Source organism: Diospyros lotus, chromosome 14, assembly GCF_014633365.1.
Source record: "Diospyros lotus cultivar Yz01 chromosome 14, ASM1463336v1, whole genome shotgun sequence".
NCBI lineage: Eukaryota > Viridiplantae > Streptophyta > Magnoliopsida > Ericales > Ebenaceae > Diospyros > Diospyros lotus.
In genome coordinates this window covers 478,090-497,794 of record NC_068351.1, presented here as the reverse complement: position 1 = coordinate 497,794, position 19,705 = coordinate 478,090, and the positions used below count along the sequence as shown (strand labels likewise).

Genomic DNA, 19,705 nt, shown 5'->3' with positions numbered 1-19,705 from the left:
ATGACAGTGAACTTAAATCCGAGGACTTATTTCATGATGATAATGGCAAACAGTTGGTCCCATTCTCCTTGCCAGTAACCATTTGTATGAAAATTTTAAGTGGTTGCAAAGATGCTTACATGGTCATCAGCCCTCAGTAATCCAATTTCAAACGGTAATTAAGCAAAATTGTCTGAGAAAATGGCCCTTCATTTCAGGCTCCGGTGAGGGTCGACATATCTGCCAGCAAGTGAACCAAAAGCACACTGGTAACTCTGCTAACAAAGCACGGCCATGGCCAAGCGTTCTTAACAATACAATGAAGCTGCAAAGAGAACATTAATTCCAATTTCATGCGCCATTTTATAAATATAATTAACCAAAACCAAAGGAGCAACAGTCACAAACAAAATCTGTTTCAAAACCATATATAGCTTTTTCTATCATCCTGTACAAACAGGCAACAGCTTAAATGTAGAGCAAAGATGTAAGATCCTACAAGACCACGGCCTAAACAAGTTGCAGAATGTACACAAGGCTTTTGATCTATGCTATTTCGCTTGCTGCCTTCTCTAACATCAAAGACTACCGACAGATGGGTAGAAAACTTCATGCAGGCTGGTTTGTTGGCATATCTTGTCTTTGTTCTATTCATACTAACTACACCGGTGGTATAATCGAGGGTTGCATCCATCCCATCCCTTCCCGCCACATTCAGACTGGCAGAGGCGGGAAATCGTCTTCATTCTTCAAACGGTATGATGATCCTGCCATCATCCTACATGTCCCGGAGGGGGAACCCCCCAAAAAAAGACCAAAAAACAAAAGGGCGAACGGCTCAAGCAGAAACCACCAAATATGGAAACAGATAAATTCTCCCGCTTACAAATAAATTTTCAACATCATATGATATTCTCCTACCTATCCTGATTCATACCAAGTACAGGCTTTGACTTCTGCATTTCCCTTGTTGGATGGCTATGAGCAGGAGTTTGGGTCAGCGAAGAGGCATTTTTACTGCCCTCCACCAACTGCACTCCCAACCGAACATGCCCAGGTGAATGGGCCCCAGAGAAATCTGAAGGTCCAGGTTTTGCATTGCCTTCAGAAGAGAAGTGTTCGTGACTGCTTCTGTTGTGTGGGAAGATTGCCTCCATAGTTGTCGCTGCTCGACCACTGTTACGAGGGGACCTGGCTGGCTCCTGATTCATTGCCCTTCCAGTCAAAGGCTTCTGGTATGGAGGCCGGTTCTGCAGCAATTTGCCCACAAAACCACTTACTTAAAGGATAACAACGCTAACCGCCTGAACAAAACTTACATGACGTCCTGCTTACTACTAAAAAGATGGCAAAAAGAAGCAGCGGAAAAATGACACCAAGACCAACTGAATGAAACCTACATGACGTCACATAAATATCAGATTCCCAAACAAGAAGGTAAAACGTTAGCATACCGTATGTGGGATATATGTCCCAGTTCCTCGTGGCTTTATCTCTTCCACACCAAAAGTTCCACCAGGTATTAGCAGTGAGTTCATGGGATGGAAAGGTGGTCGTCGGACAACACCATTAACATTCGCATCGAGTAAACCATCCCGCTTGAATTGACCCCCATTCTGGATCAAATCCCATGAGCTCTTATTCTGAAGCTGGGGGATGAATGCTGGAGGCACGGGCAATGCAGGCACACTCGAGGAGTGCTCATAGCTCTGCCTAACATAATTCAAACTGTTAAAATGACTCTCATAATCCCCACTGAGATCGATCAAGGACTGCAAATATCCAGGACTACAAGCAGCACCCACACAGGTCATTTCCCTATAGCCAGGCTTATAAGCAGCTGAGGAACAAGAAACAGGATTGGAGATCAAGGCAACATCCTTTGATGCATCTGTGGCTAGCATATCCTGATTGCTGAAAGACAAGCTCTTCTCACGGCCATAGCCAGCAAAAATGCCTGCTGCTTCATCTGGCAAAGGCAAGAGCCCAGAAGAAACTCTCTCTCCAGTTAAACCAGTGTTTTCTGGCCCCTTAACGTCAGCCTTTCCATGCTCAACCATTGCATTACTAGATGCAGAGCCAGAGAAAAAGAGATGTGGTGCAAAATGTACAATAGGTCGCTGGGACTTCTCCTCCTCACCACTTGAATGGTTAACTTTAGCTGGATCACTAGAAATTCTAAGACTTTGAAATTTGGAGGTTGCAAGGTCTTCCGCATCCCCAGAAAAGCGATGGCCCTTAGCAGCAACCCTATTTATAGAACCATCAATTTCTGATAACGGTGCAGAGTTAACCACTTCTTCAGAGCTTTTTTTATGTTCATTTACAGTTCTCCCTTTTTTCATCTCCATCCCTGATGCCTCAACATAATTACTGCCTTCGTTGGATGATCCATCAAGGTTCAACTTGTATACTCCATTTAAGTGAACTGAATTAGCAGACTTTAATTCAGAAATTATTTTCTCATCTTGAGATGACTGGTTTGCTGGAAATAAAAATCTAGGAAGAGAACAATAATCGCCAGTGATGGGGACAGGGTCTTGAACATCAGGCCTCTGTCCACTTCCATGCCTGTCCAAAGTGTTAGAGAAAAATTTATATAGTTCACTAGGTATGCGATCTTCTTGGTGCAAAAGGATCTGCCAAAGTTTTCGGGACCCATATGTGAAAGCACTCCGGATTCGGCAGAAATTTCCTGCACGTGAACATAGACTGGTGATTCAAACAGCAACATATTTAACAAACTAATGTCTACTAAATGTGACTGATCTATTCACAAACAACAGTTTTCTTAGAAGACATGCATCCCAAAAGATGGTATTCCTTGTTAGTATGTGCAATGAAGTTCTGTCATACAAGATTAAGACTATAAATCCTTTTCAGTATTGTCTAGCCGAAGAAGTAAAGAACTGAAACCTGAAAGGCTTCTTCCGCAATGGGTATGAGAAAAACGAAGAGGTATTTGTACCTTTGCTGACACTGCGGCCAAGGTTGTTGTTTTCTTTTAGTGGATCTACTATATTGAGGTGCTTGTGGGGAAATGCTCGCAAATTTGTGTCAACACCTCTGGAAGGAATTGAGAACATGTCTGCACAGTGCCTAAGAAAATCTTTACTAAGAAGGAGGTCGCTCCCACCATCTTCAGGCTCCTCAGCTGGACAAGGGACAAAAACTGCTTAATCAAATGACATTTAAACCCATCTGATGTGATAACAAAGTTAGAAGATGTTGCTCACCCACAATCGCTGGCAAGGAAGATTTGCGGACGGGACCAGTTAAACTAATGCAGTAGTTATCCCAATCAAATTTGCTAAAATAGTCCAAAAATCTATATAGAACCTGAAATTCAACAGCATATTCATCAAGCCACTCTCATGTCAAATATGTATGTTAACTCTGATATTCATTGACATAGAACTCACTGCTAAGGGGCCATTCAATTTTGAATGGAAAAGATGGAAGATGTATAGAACCAAAGTCTCCAAACCATATGTCGAAATCAAGCCATGGTGAGCACCAAGTATCCTACTTTCATAATAGCACCATGCCTTAATCAGTATGATACTGCGTTTGAAGAGATGATCTTTTCCAATGAAGCGATCAACCTGTAAAAGAGGCAATACAAAGCCAATTAGTTTTACCTTCTTATACAAAATAACCAAGATGGAAAATAAATATCTCTAAACCTGCACAAATCTGAAAATACAGAACTTTGAAGTTACAAGAGTAATCTACACTTTGGTGGCATAAAGAATGATACTGAGAATACAAAACCACATGCCATTCCCACAAGGAACAAACATATGGGAATGCCATGTGCTATTTACTCAAAAGGTTAGTGTCATAAACCTGATCCCATTAACTTGTTACAGTTTCTCACAGTAGAATTAAGCGTGGGACTGATTTGTTAAATACAAGAATAGGGATATTAACTCCCTCTAAGGTACTACACTCAAATTTTGTTTGCGGCACTTCTCATCACAAAAGCAAAAATGGAGATAATAATTGCAGCATTCTAAATCAAAGCTTCACCATGTTCAGATCATTAAATACAGATAACAAATTGATAGAGCATGCGTGGTGGTTCTGACCCACAAACACTTCTATTCCATTCTATATGATGAAGAATTTGGCTGAACTTGGGTGCTTGTACAAGAAATAGAGATTGGAGAGGAGTGTCATCCCATATTAGGATGATAAACCAGCATTTCTTTGGAACATCAAAAGGCTAGAATTTTATGAACTCAGAAAATTTTAAGTATTAACCATATCAGTCATTAAGGTAGATGGTAACTACATTCAGTGATAAGCAATTCTAAATCTAACTGGGAAAACCTCTAATATTAACCAATCTAAATCCAGATAGGAAAATAAATTAGCCTGTCACTGAACTCTGTCAATATCTTGGACTGTCAAAGTAATGGAGTCAGTTGAATTTTCTTTTTGTCATTTTTTCCCCTTTGATAAGTAGAGGCAGTTACTTCTTGACAAGTGGTATAAACTTAAGAATATTTGAGATGGTAGCTTACCAGCTCGAGGAAGCATAAAGTACAGAGTCCTCCTGACTGACTGAATGAAATATCAACCACAATATTCTGAATGATGCATTTGACAAGCTTAACCTGCCAGTGCAGAATCCCATTACTAAAGTGTAAAGTATGAATTACCAAATCAAATCCTGTACATATTTAGTAAAAGAAATCAAAACAAATGCATAAAAATCAACTGAAACAAAATTAGCCAAATAAAAGCAGCATACAAACAATACACAAATCCCAGCAAAGTTGCTAAATACCATGAAAAATCAAAAATCCCTGGGATGTCTTCAATGAAGGAATGCTTGGCACCCTGGGATTAGTGCATATCTATAGTAAAAAAATAAAAAAATCTAGGATGGAAAAAAGTACTAATCATGGTTCAAATGATTTTATAGTTGGCAGGTAAGAAACAACATGTTCCTCACAGAGCATCAAAGGCAGAAGTTGTAGGAAGGGATGTGTAGCAAAATAATAATAAATAAGATGAGAATGGACCAGTTTGGGAGAATTAAGTAGTAGAAAGTACTAAAGTAAAAACTATTGAAGATAAAAAAACAACAATGTATCAAGTATTAATCCCACTATATGGGGTCAATTACAAGAATTCCAGCTTCTCAGTCATTTCTATCTATAGTCTTATCTTCTATAAGGACATTATAACTCATATCAAGCCTAGGGGTCTCCACCAAGCTTTTCATGGTTTCCTGTTTCCCTCTTACCTTTTTTACTAAATACTTATTCCATTCCATCAACTCTCCTTAGTTTCCCATTTCCCTCTACCTTTTTTACTAAATACTTATTCGATTCCATCAACTCTCTCAAAGGAGTCCCAATACCTCCTCCACAAGTGCTTACACTTTTCTACTTTGTGATACATGTCTTTTATAATCTACGTATAGGCAAATCCAAACACTTTTTTTTTTTTAACTAAAATCCTCCATAAGACTTCCAAGGAGAGATTGTCATACGCTTTTTCCAAGTCTATAAACACTAAATGTAAATCTTTCTATTTATCTCTAGACCTTTCCATCAAACACCTTATCAAGAAGATAATTTTCATTGTTAATTTTACTAGGCATGAAACCAAATTGATCTTCAATGACCTTAGTTTAATCCCTCTATATTTTTCAGTTTGTATATGAGAGGAGATCATAGATTCAGGACCTCACAAAAAAGAAACTGGAGACAACCAATTCTGATAAAAGCATAAGAGTAATTTTATCAACCATGAAAATGTAACACTAATAAAATAATCAAAAAGAAACAGTAAAGAGAAATAACACAATGACTACCAAAAATTTATGTTTGCAATACAAACTATTAGAATAAAAAGCAGCTTGTTTCCAGACTAAGTTCAAGAAAAGGAAAAAGTGTCAGGTGACAAATATATATTTGTAAACAAAATTTAAGGTGCTTAAAGCATTGTTTTCATGGAGGAATAAAGAAAGTGTTGTCAATTTATTTGTGTCTAATTACCAATATTTTTTCCTGAATAAGTAAATAAGTCACTAGAAAGAAACACCCTTAAAAGGGGAAAATTCCATATAAAAATTTTCATAAAATAAACCCAAAAAATTAAAATAAATAACTATGAGTGTTATGAGAAGCAAATTTATGGTGTGTTTTGCCGGATTTTTGTTGTGGAGTCTAGTGAAGGACCTTTGGAAATGATGATTGTCACTGAGATAGTGTCACCCAAAAGTAGAGAGGAAGACAACTGCAACAACAAAGAGAAGGAGTAGCAGCGGGGAGTTCTTGAGCTTAGAAGGAGTTGATTTAGAGAAAGGTCTTCTTCTAAAGATGGGAAGGTCCAACTTTTATAGGACTTAACAGAACTTAGAGGCCAAATCCACCCACAATAGTGTCACATGCTCTAAAAACGACAATTGTGGATTGTCCACCATGGAACTGAAGATATAGTCTTGAAAAGCAGCACAAGTAAAGTTAAGTTTCCTGAGGTCGCAAGCGATGGCTTCCAAGAAATTGTGAAAGATATCAGGGTGTTCAACTCAACCATGTAGAGACATATAGATGATACCAGGTGTCTTCATAACTCGCCTTTATGACCGGGGTCAAGGTGACAGCCACTAGTGAATTGCTTAGCTCTACCTACAAATCCCTAGAGATCCAACAGAGTTCCTAGATCCTGCCTCCAACCTATGGTCCAAGTAGATATTCTGCCAAGTGCTTAATCTTGGAGCCATTGGCATGAAGGAGATGTTACTTTCAAAGACAAACCAACAAGAACATTAGGGATGGAGAGCTTCATCTCATTGGCGACAGAACATGCACCAACACAAGGTAGCTCCATTCAGGCATCAAGTGTTTGGCCCTGTTGATATTAGGACTTACAAACCAGGAACGGTGAGAAGAAACTTTCACACAAACCCTTACACACTCACAGAATTAGAGATCCAATAAAGTAATTAGTTATACAACAACAACATATCCAGCCTTTATCCCTCTATGTGGGGTCGGCTACATGAATTCTAGACTTCCATGTATTTTTATCTTTTGTCATATCTTTATTGAGATCCATACACTTCATATCAAACTTTAATGTCTCTCTCAAAGTCTTCTTAAGTCTACCTCTACCTCTTTTTTTGATTAATTGTTCCATTTCATCAACTCTCCTCACAGGAGCGTCTCTTGGTCTCCTTCTCACATGACCAAACCATCTTAGTCTAGTCTCTCTCATCTTCTCCTCTATTGGCACTACTCCTATCTTATTACGAATAACTTCATTTCTAATTTTATCTTTTTTTGTATGGCCGCACATCCATCTTAACATCCTCATCTCCACTACACTCGTCTTTTGCTCATGTTGGTATTTGACAAAGTAATCAGTTATAACAATAAAATATAAGAACAGTAACCGAAACAACAAACCACAAGATCGAGATTTATCCTAGTTCAGAATGAACTTAGGCAATCCTACATCCAGCAGTCCAACACCCACAGAGCACTCTTTATTCAGTTGAAAATATGATCAGTACATCGGCCTCTCTCCCTCATCTATATCCCCGAGTAAAAACCTCTCATTCTCTCAAGAATGCACAAGACTAAATCCTTATCACTCAGCCTTTTTTTTCTTAAGAATGAAAATAGCACTCGATCACAGATGAAAGTGAGAACTCTCCTTGATTCTCTTAACTCCTTGCCCTCTTATTTATAGTAAAGGGCAGACGTCCCAATGTAACTTAACCGACATTGGGATATTACAATTAGACCCCAAAAAATTAAGTAAATTACACTTGTTATTTGAAACCTAATTGTTCTAACTTCCAGCCGATGAATCACCAATATTTACTGATCTCCTATCGCTCAAACTTGGGGCAAACACAACAGGCCCACGGGTAGGAGAAAGAATAGTCAAAAGAGACATGCTCAATCAATGGCTTTGTGCTTAGACAGGAGTTCTGGCCAGGCCAAGGGACACATAGAAAAAGTGCTCTGAATCTGCCCCAGCTCAGCCTAGGGCACCTCATGCAAGATTATGCTACTCCACATGTCACCTCAAAAGACTGAAACACAGGAAAGACACAAGGAGGTAGAGATGAACTGATGGTTGCTGCCCAAGTGGTGATAACAGTACATCTGCCTACACCTTTGAGAAAAAATGAGATGTGAATTTGACATCAAACGGGATTGTGATTAAATCTTCAACAGCATACCAAAAGAAAAAACTCCAGGTCAATATTATGATAATTCTCGTGTTATCATATGAAGCCAATTATTCTTTGCTCCAACAGTCAGTGCACACTTAGACAGTGATCAATTTCTTTTGAACCTACAATTAAAAAATTACAAGTATGCCAAATGCTGACAGCAAAAGAACACATAAATAAAACAAAGAAATATAGTAAAGATATCCTAATTTTATATCTAGCAAATATCACAATTTATCTGGGGTGAAAGGTAAAAACCTCAGCTCGGATGAGTTGAACATCTTTCACTACAAATTCAGCAGCACTACTTTTTTCTTCTGATTGAAGTACAGAAATCACATCATTTACCAAACTGTCCTCAATATTTACACCTCCAAAGGTTGTCAAATCAATGTCTCCATCTGGAAGATATGTTTTCAGTGGGACTGATCCAAATGGAAAAACCTGCAGAAAATTCAAAATAGAATTTCGTGAATGCAACATATATTTATCAAAGTAGAATTGAAAATATAGTATGTTTGCATTAAATTTGTATACATTTAAGAGGAATGAACAACCACCACCACAAGCCTTAATCCCACTAGGTGAGGTCAGCTACATGAATCCTAACTCCCCAATCATCTCTATCTATACCATCTTCAACAAGATCCCACAGACATTCAGGAAAAAATAAATTAACAAAAACAAATGGAAATTTCATAATCATACCATAGTCCATCTTATAATCAAGTTGAACAGAAATTTTCAGTAACAAAAGGTTGGAAACACTGCCCTAATAGAATTATCTTTGCCATTACAACGTGTTTAATGCAATAAAAGAAAACTGTGTTTTATTTAATCATTTCATTGAGCTCCAGAAAAGTAAATAACATAACTTCTGCAAAACAAATATTCAATGACATTAACAGGTTATACTGCTTCCAAAGCAGTGCCCCCTCATATTTGGAATCAAAACTGTAGGTTCACCCTAGATTTGACCTATTATTTACCTTGCTTCCAAATTCAAACAAGACACCCAAAGCCAAATATACAAAACAGCAACTTAAACTATTTATTATTCATTTTGTCCCAGCATTCGGAAGTCATCTTTCATTGTTGTACAACAGTACAAGTTGGTTTCATAATATCATTTATGTGATGGAACACAACCATATCGATTATCTTCATTCACCACCATCTAATGAAAATTTTCCATATAAGGATGCTGTTGGAACTTTATTTCATCATTCCTTTGCTAGAGCTTTACAAAAGGAAGGGCATCCAACATAAAATTTTTGTCACGTTCTCTTGCATGGATTTGTACTGTCAACATAACTTTTAGAAGTCAATTAATATTATAAATGTCGTGCCACCAACCCTAACTTGATTAGGATAAGGTGCAATTAATGATAATGATGATGTTTGTTCCAGCATTTGAAAATGGAACTCTATTTTAACCTAGAGATTAACCGTGTACCTTATTCTTTCAAATATAACTACAGTTCTTGGCATGCACATGAAACAATGATAAAAGTTGAATGAATGACTTAACATGCTGGAAGTAATATGCAAATACAATGCTTCAAGTTACAATATAAATGTTATGTACACAGAGGCAAAAGTATGGAGCTCTCCTAAATTGCAATGGCACATCTCCAGGCCTGCTGGTGCTTATTAGACATTAACAAAGTCATGCTTGGTTGACAGTTAAATTAGTGGCCAAAGTTTATACTAGAGTGCAGAATATAGACATCTGATATTACAAGATTTGAGCCCCATGTTTTTTGAAATCTCAATCACTTTTGTAAGTAAAACATGACTACAACCGCAGGCAACTAACAAAGTGCTAGCATGCTGAAAAAGAAGGAATAACATCTTAATTCTAACAAAATTAAGTAGGCAAGAGTAAGACAATTGAAGGCATGCCATATCCTATTTTACAGTTGAAAATCTCAATCGTTGCTTATATTTTTGCAGTTGCTTCATAGAAATCAGCAAAAAAATTTGTGTGGACCCACTACATATCATTTGACAATGGTTTCCAATTTTCCAGTTAGTTCATCATCTTTGTAATTCAACCCCACTTCAATTGTATCCACTACAAAAATCTGTTATCCCTATTGGTTGCAGCACAATCCCTCCTAGGATATAAATGCAAAATCTGTCCAAAAAATGGTAAATCCTAGGCTTTGCTTTATCTATCTCTAACCACCAACCACTAAAAAGGATTTGAACGGAAATCCTGTTATCTCCTACTTTTGTACCGGTAAACATTTTAAAAATGGACCCCCTTCAAATTTTCCTGAGTTCGCACAACACCAAGCCCCAAGCTCCTCACAAAAAGTTAAACAAGAGAGAGAGAGAGAGAGAGAATGTGTCTTTCTCATTGACTGCAATATGTCTTTCTCAGACTTGCAGTCAATGAGAACCTTCCGGTTCATCTCAATGCCATGAAGTATAATGGTTCTCAACCTCCAACTTACCTACTCCTTCAATGATCATTGCCTCATAATCTTTTCTTTACATATGAGAAAGAGCTTAATCACTTCCTAGTTGTTGTTTCCCACTTGTTTCAATAAGATTCCTCAATCCTTCATGAGAACCATCCTGTTCTGCTCAATGCTATGAAGTATAATGGCTCACCCACCTCCACCTTACCTATTCCCTCGATGATCATTGCCTCGGAATATTTTCATTATATATGAGAAAGAATTTAATTGCTTCCTAGTGATCATTGTTGTTTCTCACCTGGTTCAATAGGATTCCTCAATCCTTCTGCAGGAAATTGGTTATACACCTTTTCAAGGATTTTTTTTATGTCTGCATAAGTCATCATTATTCCAAATCTACCGCCCCCACCCCCAAGAAAAAAAAAAGAAAAAAGAAACACTTGCCTTAAATCAGTTCCAGACCTCTTTTGGCTCAGTTCTAGAACCAACAATAACCTTCTATTGCTTAGGTGTATACATAATTCATCTTAGTACACTTATCCAGCATAGCATGAAGATATATATACTACAGACACGTCCATGCACATGTATGTGTGTGTGTATGGAGAGAGCGAGCAAAAGAGAGAGAGGAGCAATAGGGAAGAGATGCATACACATGCAAAATGCAAGACCACAAAATACAAGTATGTCAACAAGAAACTTGAGGTATATAAATTACACATGAATATTTTATAGGCACATGCAATAACATGAATTTCAAAGGTACGACAACAAAATACAAGTATCAGCCGACAGCAAACAACGTGGATATTTTATGATTGCTGAATGTCCAAACTTTTCCTTTTATGATACTTAAAAGCATTGATCAATAAAGTTATCAGCTGACAGTAAGTAGGTCATTGGTATTCTGGTATTCCCATACTCTCCGCACATAACCAAAAATAGTGGCATCACTTAGTTAGAGCCACAAGACGACAAGAGATTGACACGTCAGAAAACCAATTGAAAACCAGCATATAAACACATTGTCCCGCTTTTGGAATGTAGGCATCACAGCCTCGTTTAACGCGAACAATAAACACCCATCCTTTCCAGCCACTTCTCTCTCCAGGTTTCTTTTTTTATTTTCTTGTTTTCCCAACAAGACAAATAAACTGCAAGAAAACTCATTGAAAATACTTAATGAACTTCATGTATAAGTTGCAAATTCAATAAATACTGCTCCAAATCTATGCCCAGGATAGCAGTCTAAATGATTCTTAATCCCCCAATATTCCAACTGAGATCAGTTTCTGTTTTCCTTTGTAATTTTTTATTTTTTTCAAAATTACTCAGGTCACTGGAAATCAATATAATGTAACTCCTTGCATGCATATATAGCCCTCTCAATGCACTCACTTTTAACCAATATAATCGAAACTTTAACTTAAAGAGTGGTAAGCATCGAAATTTCTCATTTGAGTCAATCATTGCCTTTAAAACAAGTCAAATCAAGCTCAAGGGCTCTCATCATCTTCAAGTATGATCACAGGTAAACCAAATTCCACGCACAAAAATTCCAAACGTGAAGCAACCGTAAACGAAAGATAAGCAAAAAAACTAAAACACAACAAGGAGCGCTTCAAAATTCAAATACTCACCTCGCAACCTAGACGCCCTCGGATTAACCTCTGCACGTAATAAATAACCTCACCCCTCCTCCTCTCGGACACATGAGTCGGCTGAACCTGGCCTATGATCTTGTGAGCAGCCGCTTCTGCCCTTGTCCAGTGCTCTCCCTCAATTGCCAGCGGCGGCGACGGCGTTGGCAGTACTGGCTGCCGGAGATCGTCCATGAAAGTACCCAATTAGCAAAACGAAAAGAAAAGAAAGATAGAAGCAAAGCAATCGAGATACGACTTCTCACGAGCCGCCGGGGTCACACATTAACGACCCCACCATCTCTGCTTCCCCCACCAAAGCGCTGTGGCTTCTGGGTTGGGTAAAAATAAAAATCGAAGGTTGATTTCCAAAGGGCGGTGGGGGTGTGCCAAAGGGTCGTCGCAGGAATCGCGAAAATGGAAATTTTGTGAAGAAAAATTAGGTTTGGGGTGGGGCAGAGAAAAACGGAATAAAGAATACAAGATGCTGAGCCAAAAGATTGCTGGAGATCAATCTGTGGACTCAGAGATGGAGAATACTTTCTTTTGTTTTTTTACAGAATCGGAAGTCGAGAGGATTGACGATTTCTTTCTCTCCTCGTCTCGTCTCGTCTTCAGCAAGCGTACATTCGCCCGCACGCACCCAACCCTTCAACTTTTGTTAGATTCAATTTGGTCAAATTTTCATTCAAAATTATAATTTAAAAGTGGCCCCTCACTCCCGTCTCCGTTGCTTTTTCTCACGAAAAATATTGTTAGTGTATACTTGTGTACACCTTGCGTTACATAATAATGTTAAAATATCTAAAATATTCCTCACTCAAGGTAGTGAGATGAGACAATGAGGCGTTATGAAGCAATGAGGTGAGGCGATGAAGCATCGTAAAGCGGTGAGACGTATAACTAAAATATCCCTCACTAAAAGTGGTGAGACAAGGCGATGAGACACAATGGGTATTTTTGTCTATACATTATGTAGCCCAAAGTGTACATAAATAATATACCAATAGAATGACCCTTTCCTCACGAACGCACGTGTCTTCCTTCCCCTTATGCGTCATCATTACCCCTCGCTATTTGCACTCATATAGAGTTATGTTATGGGTACGTCGTGGCTACCCCATCGACTTCCGAAACAATTTTAAAATTATTTTTACATTATTTTTTAGATTTTGTAAGGCTCAATAAAATGTACTGTTCACTTGTAAGCACTCCCGCCCGGATATCCCAACCACCCGGTCTATCCGAACAAAAGCACTTACATAAGGGAAGAGAAACAAACGCAAGACAAAAATACTCTGGCATGCATACATTTAAAATACAACAACGGAAGCAAAACGATATACATGCATGCCCACGAATACCCCGCTGGCTCAGCGGTCACAGAGTATATAAAAATATACAGACACATGTGCCAACAAATAAAAGATACAAGGAACAACCCGGCACAGTCAAAAATAAAATACAGAAGTTCTAACAAAATATCAGAGATGACGGGGGCAACTAACTGTACACCTTATCGACACGACTGGCTGCTAGGTGGCGCGGTCCTTGCCCTCGGCCTTCGCTTTACCCTTACCTGGAATGATAGAAAGCAAGGTGAGTCGCAAGACTTAGCAAGTTATAAGAAAATGAAGGCTATACAGAAAATATAGGAGATCACCCCAAATATAGACCTCATATGTACACAAAAGCTATGTGACGCAACAATACAATAGTGCAGCATAATAAAAGCACATACCGGTCCTTGGAGCCCACATAAGACACCTGGCACCCAAGTCCCATACCAACCTACCGCTGCCCTGAAATGCAACATAGATCTCCAAAAAACCTGTGCGCACTGTCCCGGGTCGATACTCCCGTCACCCGTATCCATGTCGGTACTCCCGACACCCGAGTCATAGGCTCCCTCAGAACGGTACTCCCGTCCGAGAACTAAATACTACCAGTAACCATGCAATGCACATAAAATGTAATGGCATAATGAGCATCAACGTGATACATGGCACCCATACATCCAGGCATCAGGCCATGCTCCGCCCACATAGTAAACCACACGCGATGCATATGCCCGTGCTGGATGCATCATAACCAAGCTAGAATGTCCGTGACCAAGCATAACCAAATCATGATAAATCCCAACATGCAGCCCGTATCCATGTGCATACCAAACCATTCAACAAGAATAAAATGTAACCAGGCATGCTATAATCACATAACGACATAGCTAGTCAACAGTGTCTAGCACCGGTCAGCGGTCAATGATTAGGAGAGACCATCTGACGGTCTAAAATAGACCGTACGACAATCACACCATCACCGAACAGCCGATCCTTGCCCCCACTGCACAACCGCTCTAGCCTATAAATAACCAAAAATCCAATAATAATACCCGAACAGCTAAGAATCTAGCCCCGGGTGAGTACAACATCATTCTCATGGGCTTGGGGGTGGCACAAACCCCCATAGGCAACCAATGAATAAACCTCTTGAAACCAATTTAATAAATTAAATTTTAAAACAAACTGTTTAAAATTCCATAATCTTTTAACGGCTGAAACAGACGAAGGGAGATCAAATAAATTGGCAACGAAAGAAACGACGAGGAGGGTATAAAGAACTTGCCTTTACGAAGCTATCCTTAAGCTCGTTTTGGTCAAACGCAGGTAAAATTTATACACACTGCAATACCCCAATAATTCGCCAAAATTAACAACATTTGGCTCTAAATGAAATTCTGACCGTACAGAATATTAATTACTAGCTTAGCTACATACTTGGAAAATTAAATCCTTGATTAAACTTAATTTAATCTGCATTTAAGCCCCAAAATCTCCTATTTTCACGATCGCGTGCACTGCTTCATTTTCTGTAATTTATTTGCTGAACAATTGCAAAAAGGAACGCCCGAATTGGGCTTTAAATAGGGGCAAAATGGGCGGAGGAGGCGCGGCCACGTGGTAGCGCGCAGATCAGCGCTGGAGGCCACCGCCTCTAACCGAAACGACGTCGTTTCGGACGTCCAGTGATTGAAATAAATCAGCCAAAAATTCGGCCCTCGCGCGCGACTGCTCGCGCCCACACCAACCTTCAACCTATAAACAACGTATTTTTGGCCTTTTCCGGAATTCGCACCAACCACCCCCAACTTCCATTATTTACACACTCACCCCCTATATTAATTACATTAACACCCGGAACTTATAAAAATCCCACTATTTAATTTATTTCATTTTTTTTCTTATTCCAAAAATATTCTAAAATAATTAATTAATTACCCTAATTTCTTATTTCCTTAAAACCACATAATTTATTTTTATTTAATAACAACAAGTTATTTTAATATTTATTTTAAATTAAATTACCCCAAAATTAAATTAAATTGCCATTTACGAGGCGTTACACCACCCAAAGCCATATTCTCTCTTTCTGTTACCCGCCCAAACCCATATTCTCTCTTTCTCTGTTGCTCTCCCCTGCTTCCGATCACTGTCGGCCCAGCCGCCGACCACATTTCACACGCCCAACGTTGGTCTGTCTGTCTCTCTCTCTCTTTCTCTCTCCCAAAACACCATCATCACCCTCACCCCGCATCCCCCTTTCACGACAACCTTCTACCCCAACTGTCGGTCACCCCTCGCACGATCATCGTCTCTCTCCCTCTTTCTCTCTCACTCTCATGATCATCACATCTCCGTCGGCCAGCCATTGCACCCCCAACCGTCGCTCACTGCATCCACCACCTCTCATTTTCACAAAGATAATCTTTTGGAGCAAAATGACTAGTTTTTATTTTGTAATTTTGAAAATGTAACAATTAATACTCAATTACATTGCAATAAATAATTTTTTTGTAATTTATTTATATTCAAAATCGTGAATATCTCTCCATCTACTATGTTAAATGAACAGCTTCTTGTTGACATTTTTCTTGTGGGTATGATAAGAACACACGAACAGCTTGTTATCATAGCTTGTTTGGTTTTGTCTTGCAAAGCATGCTAGATAGGTATATTAATTTCTTTTTCATATATGGTATCTCCTCCTCCTAGTGTGAATGAAAAGGTTTGCAGCACAATTTTATCAAATGGTTTGTTTATTTTGAAAAAACAAATTTTATCTGACATCTTGAAAAAAGAAAATTGTAGCATACAAAAACAACTACAAAGGAATTAAATTCATTAAAAAGAGAACAAATGGTTTAAATAAACTATTCCCTATTCAACTATAGGATTTCTACCTCACAAGTGGTCTTGGTTGTCATTCAAACTAAAGTTAATCTTGCATCTAAGTTCACTAGTTGATAACTGACTATCATATCCATGGGATCCTTTTGTGAATCAACTCTTCAATCTTTGTGACATGCCCATTGATTAGAAGAATTTGGTTTGTTGTTTTAGAATTTATTCTAACTTGTATGATATCAAATCTATTCAACAATAAATTTCTATACTTTTAATCCCATGGAATTGAGGATGGCTGTCAGTCTAGAAATGACGTAGCTAATTTTTTGTGGCACAATTATGATGAAGAGAATCAGTGATCAAGGAATTTAATTAGATTTGGATCTTAAATTATTTTTTAATAGAATACTTATGAAACCTTGGATTGAACATGTAGACAAGCAGCAAGAAGATGGATGCAAAACACATAAGCGTTGTCCAGTGGGTAGGCGTGCTTGCCCGCGGTGGGAGGTGCAATGGCTGGGCAATGATGACCGTGAGAACGAGAGAGAAAGAGTGAGAGGGGGAGAGAAAGAGACGGTCGTCATGCGAGGAATGGCCGACAGTTAAGGTCGAAGGTCGTTGCAAAATGGAGATGCGAGTGGGGTCGATAGTGTCGAGAAAGGGAGAGGGGGTTGGGGTTGATGGAAGGGGGGTGAGGGAGATGGTGTCATCAAAAGGAGAAGCGGGTGGGGGTGATGATGGTGTTTTGGGTGAGATAAAGAGAAAGACAAACAGACCGACGTTGGCCATGAGAGAGGTGGCAAGTGGCTGGGGCGACGGTGATCAGAGATGGAGAGACAGCTGGGCCGATGGTGATTATAAGCAGGGAAGAGCAATAGAAAGAGAGAAAATATGAGTTTGAGCTAGTAACAAGGAAAGAGAATATGGCTTTGGCCGAGCCGTAGATTTCATGGACCTTACAAAATTCAAAAACTAATGTAAAAAAAAAAATTAAAATTATTTTTGTAGTCGAGAGGGTAACCCACTACGTACCCATAGCATAACTATTTCATATAATTACATGCAATGAATATCCCATTAAATATTCATATTTATAATTCTTTATTCAAAGAAAAAATATTAAAGCATCAGGATCGTGTATTTTCCTTTTAGAGTACTATCAAATTATAGTTAGTCAGATGTTATCGGTGACCAATGTTTTAAAAATTGGACTGGACCGGCCTGTCAGACCGGTTTAACCGGGAACCGGTGGCCTATCCGGTCTGGTTCAATTTAAAAAGTCAAATGCCTTTCAACCCGATCAAAATCCGGTTAGACCGGTGAACCGGAAACCGGATTGAACTCGATTTTTTTCACCCCTCACTCATTTTTAAATTTTTAATTATTTATTAATTCTATAATAACATATATAACAATTATATATAAAATATTAGTTGTATATTAGTTAATAATAGCATTTCTCATAATAATATATACAATATTAGTATTTTAAATATATATTAAAATATATATCTAATATATATTATTTAATTATAAAATATATATATGACATTATCCAATCGGACCAACTGACCCGTGACCCAATTAATAAGCCGGTTTGCTCTCCGATCCCGTTTTTAAAACATTGTCGATGACCGTCATAATTCACCATAATTTTGTACTTAAAGTTTGTAGAGAAATGTAAAAGAAATGGAACAAAAAAAAAAATTGAGAGATTGCCTTAGGGGACGTCAAGAAACTCAAATTATGTTAAAAAAGTATTGAAGTTTTTTTTTTTATAAAATAAGGGTCTATATATTGAGGGATAATCAAGAAAAGAGAGTCAAGATATGATCAATTTGACGATATTTTTAATTTTAATAATCTATTTTGATATTATTATTGATCTTATGATTATTTGATGAGTCAATTCGTTAATTAATCAAATATAAGCTGATTTAATGGTTGATAAACTTTAATGAATTATAATGTATTTCTGACTTTGTCAATTGGTCACTATTTCTTTATTATGGGTGCCCATTGATACTTTATGTGCCAACTTAAATGTTTCCTTAGCAAAAATCAAATTTTATTTTAGAATTTTTTTTTTGTTAGGTTTAATCCAATAAACTCCTCGTCTATCTTTACCAACTCCAATAGAAAATCACAACAAAAAATGATCACTTACAGTGAAATTAGACCACTAAGTACGGCTACTTTAATAACCCTAATAACCTTTTAATACTTTTATTTATATGTTGATTATTTGTTACACAAATAGATTTTTCACACAAAACTTCAATTAATTACATCTTAGTTAGCTTTTGTCGACGTTGAGAATTGGTCGACTGTAATTCATTGGCCCACATTGAGGAAATGAACACAAGAAGGAGGAAGATAAGGCACGTCAAAGAATGTTGTGTGATTTGGTCTGCGTTTCTCCGGCTGGCCAGCCTCTGCAAGTACTCCGACGTTCAAATAAATAAGAGAGCAAAGAAAAACTGTGTATCAATAGGTGTCGACGTTCGATTTTCGGCCGACCGTGATTCGTTTTGGGCCGCGGTGAGTCAATCCAAAAATACCGAGAAGGAAGGAAAACCTCCCCCCCCAAAATTCCAAACGTGTACACCAGAATCTTTTACGTGGTTCGGCCAGAACAATGCCTAGTCCACGGCCGCCGTCTGATTATTCTCTCAGAGTGGCAGTATCTGATTATTCTTTTCGTCCTTGCCCCTCGTGGTCTCTTTGATTCCCATTTATATTGAGGGGCTTTTACAATTTAGATAATATATAAAAATACAGTGATTGTGTAATGGGGGACAAACAGTTCTTATCGCCTTCAGTGGGATTCTCATTACGAGGGGCATGGGCTATTACAGATAAAGTGATCGGACCCTACCTCTGACTTCTCAGCAGCTTTGCCACTCATGCGAGCTGGAGGTTTTAGGCCAGCGACTTGGATGGGCCAGCGATCTGGAGGATATTTCAGGAGCTCGTTAGTCGATTGCTTGGAGCTCGTTGGGGGATTACCGGGAGCTCGCCATATGCTCGCTTTACGAGTTCCAGATCTTTGGTGGAGGCTGGACTTTCCTTGACGAGGTTGTCCGGGCTTTCTTGGCCTTGGGTGATTGGGCCGGTCTATCGGATCGAGTCTGGCCCATGCGGGGTGATGCAGGAAATACATATAATAATAGGTTAGTATGGAAAAATATATATTGCCTCTGGAAAGAGCTTACTAATATAAAAAGAGGAGATGTCCCTCTATACGCCTGCGTCATGCATCTG

At 38.5% G+C, this 19,705-nt stretch overlaps 1 protein-coding gene across 1 annotated transcript; it reads right to left on the bottom strand.

The window, feature by feature from the left end:
- Positions 1 to 382: 382 nt before the first annotated feature.
- On the bottom strand, positions 383 to 12,920 carry LOC127790643 (uncharacterized). The gene is made up of 9 exons (XM_052320228.1): positions 12,255 to 12,920; positions 8,444 to 8,629; positions 4,509 to 4,601; positions 3,402 to 3,584; positions 3,216 to 3,318; positions 2,948 to 3,133; positions 1,434 to 2,674; positions 901 to 1,229; positions 383 to 757 (listed from the first exon to the last, which is right to left on the bottom strand). The coding sequence occupies exons 1-9, from the start codon at positions 12,447 to 12,449 to the stop codon at positions 694 to 696; spliced, it is 2,580 nt and encodes an 859-aa protein (XP_052176188.1). The 5' UTR covers positions 12,450 to 12,920; the 3' UTR covers positions 383 to 693.
- Between the last annotated feature and the right edge of the window lie 6,785 nt (positions 12,921 to 19,705).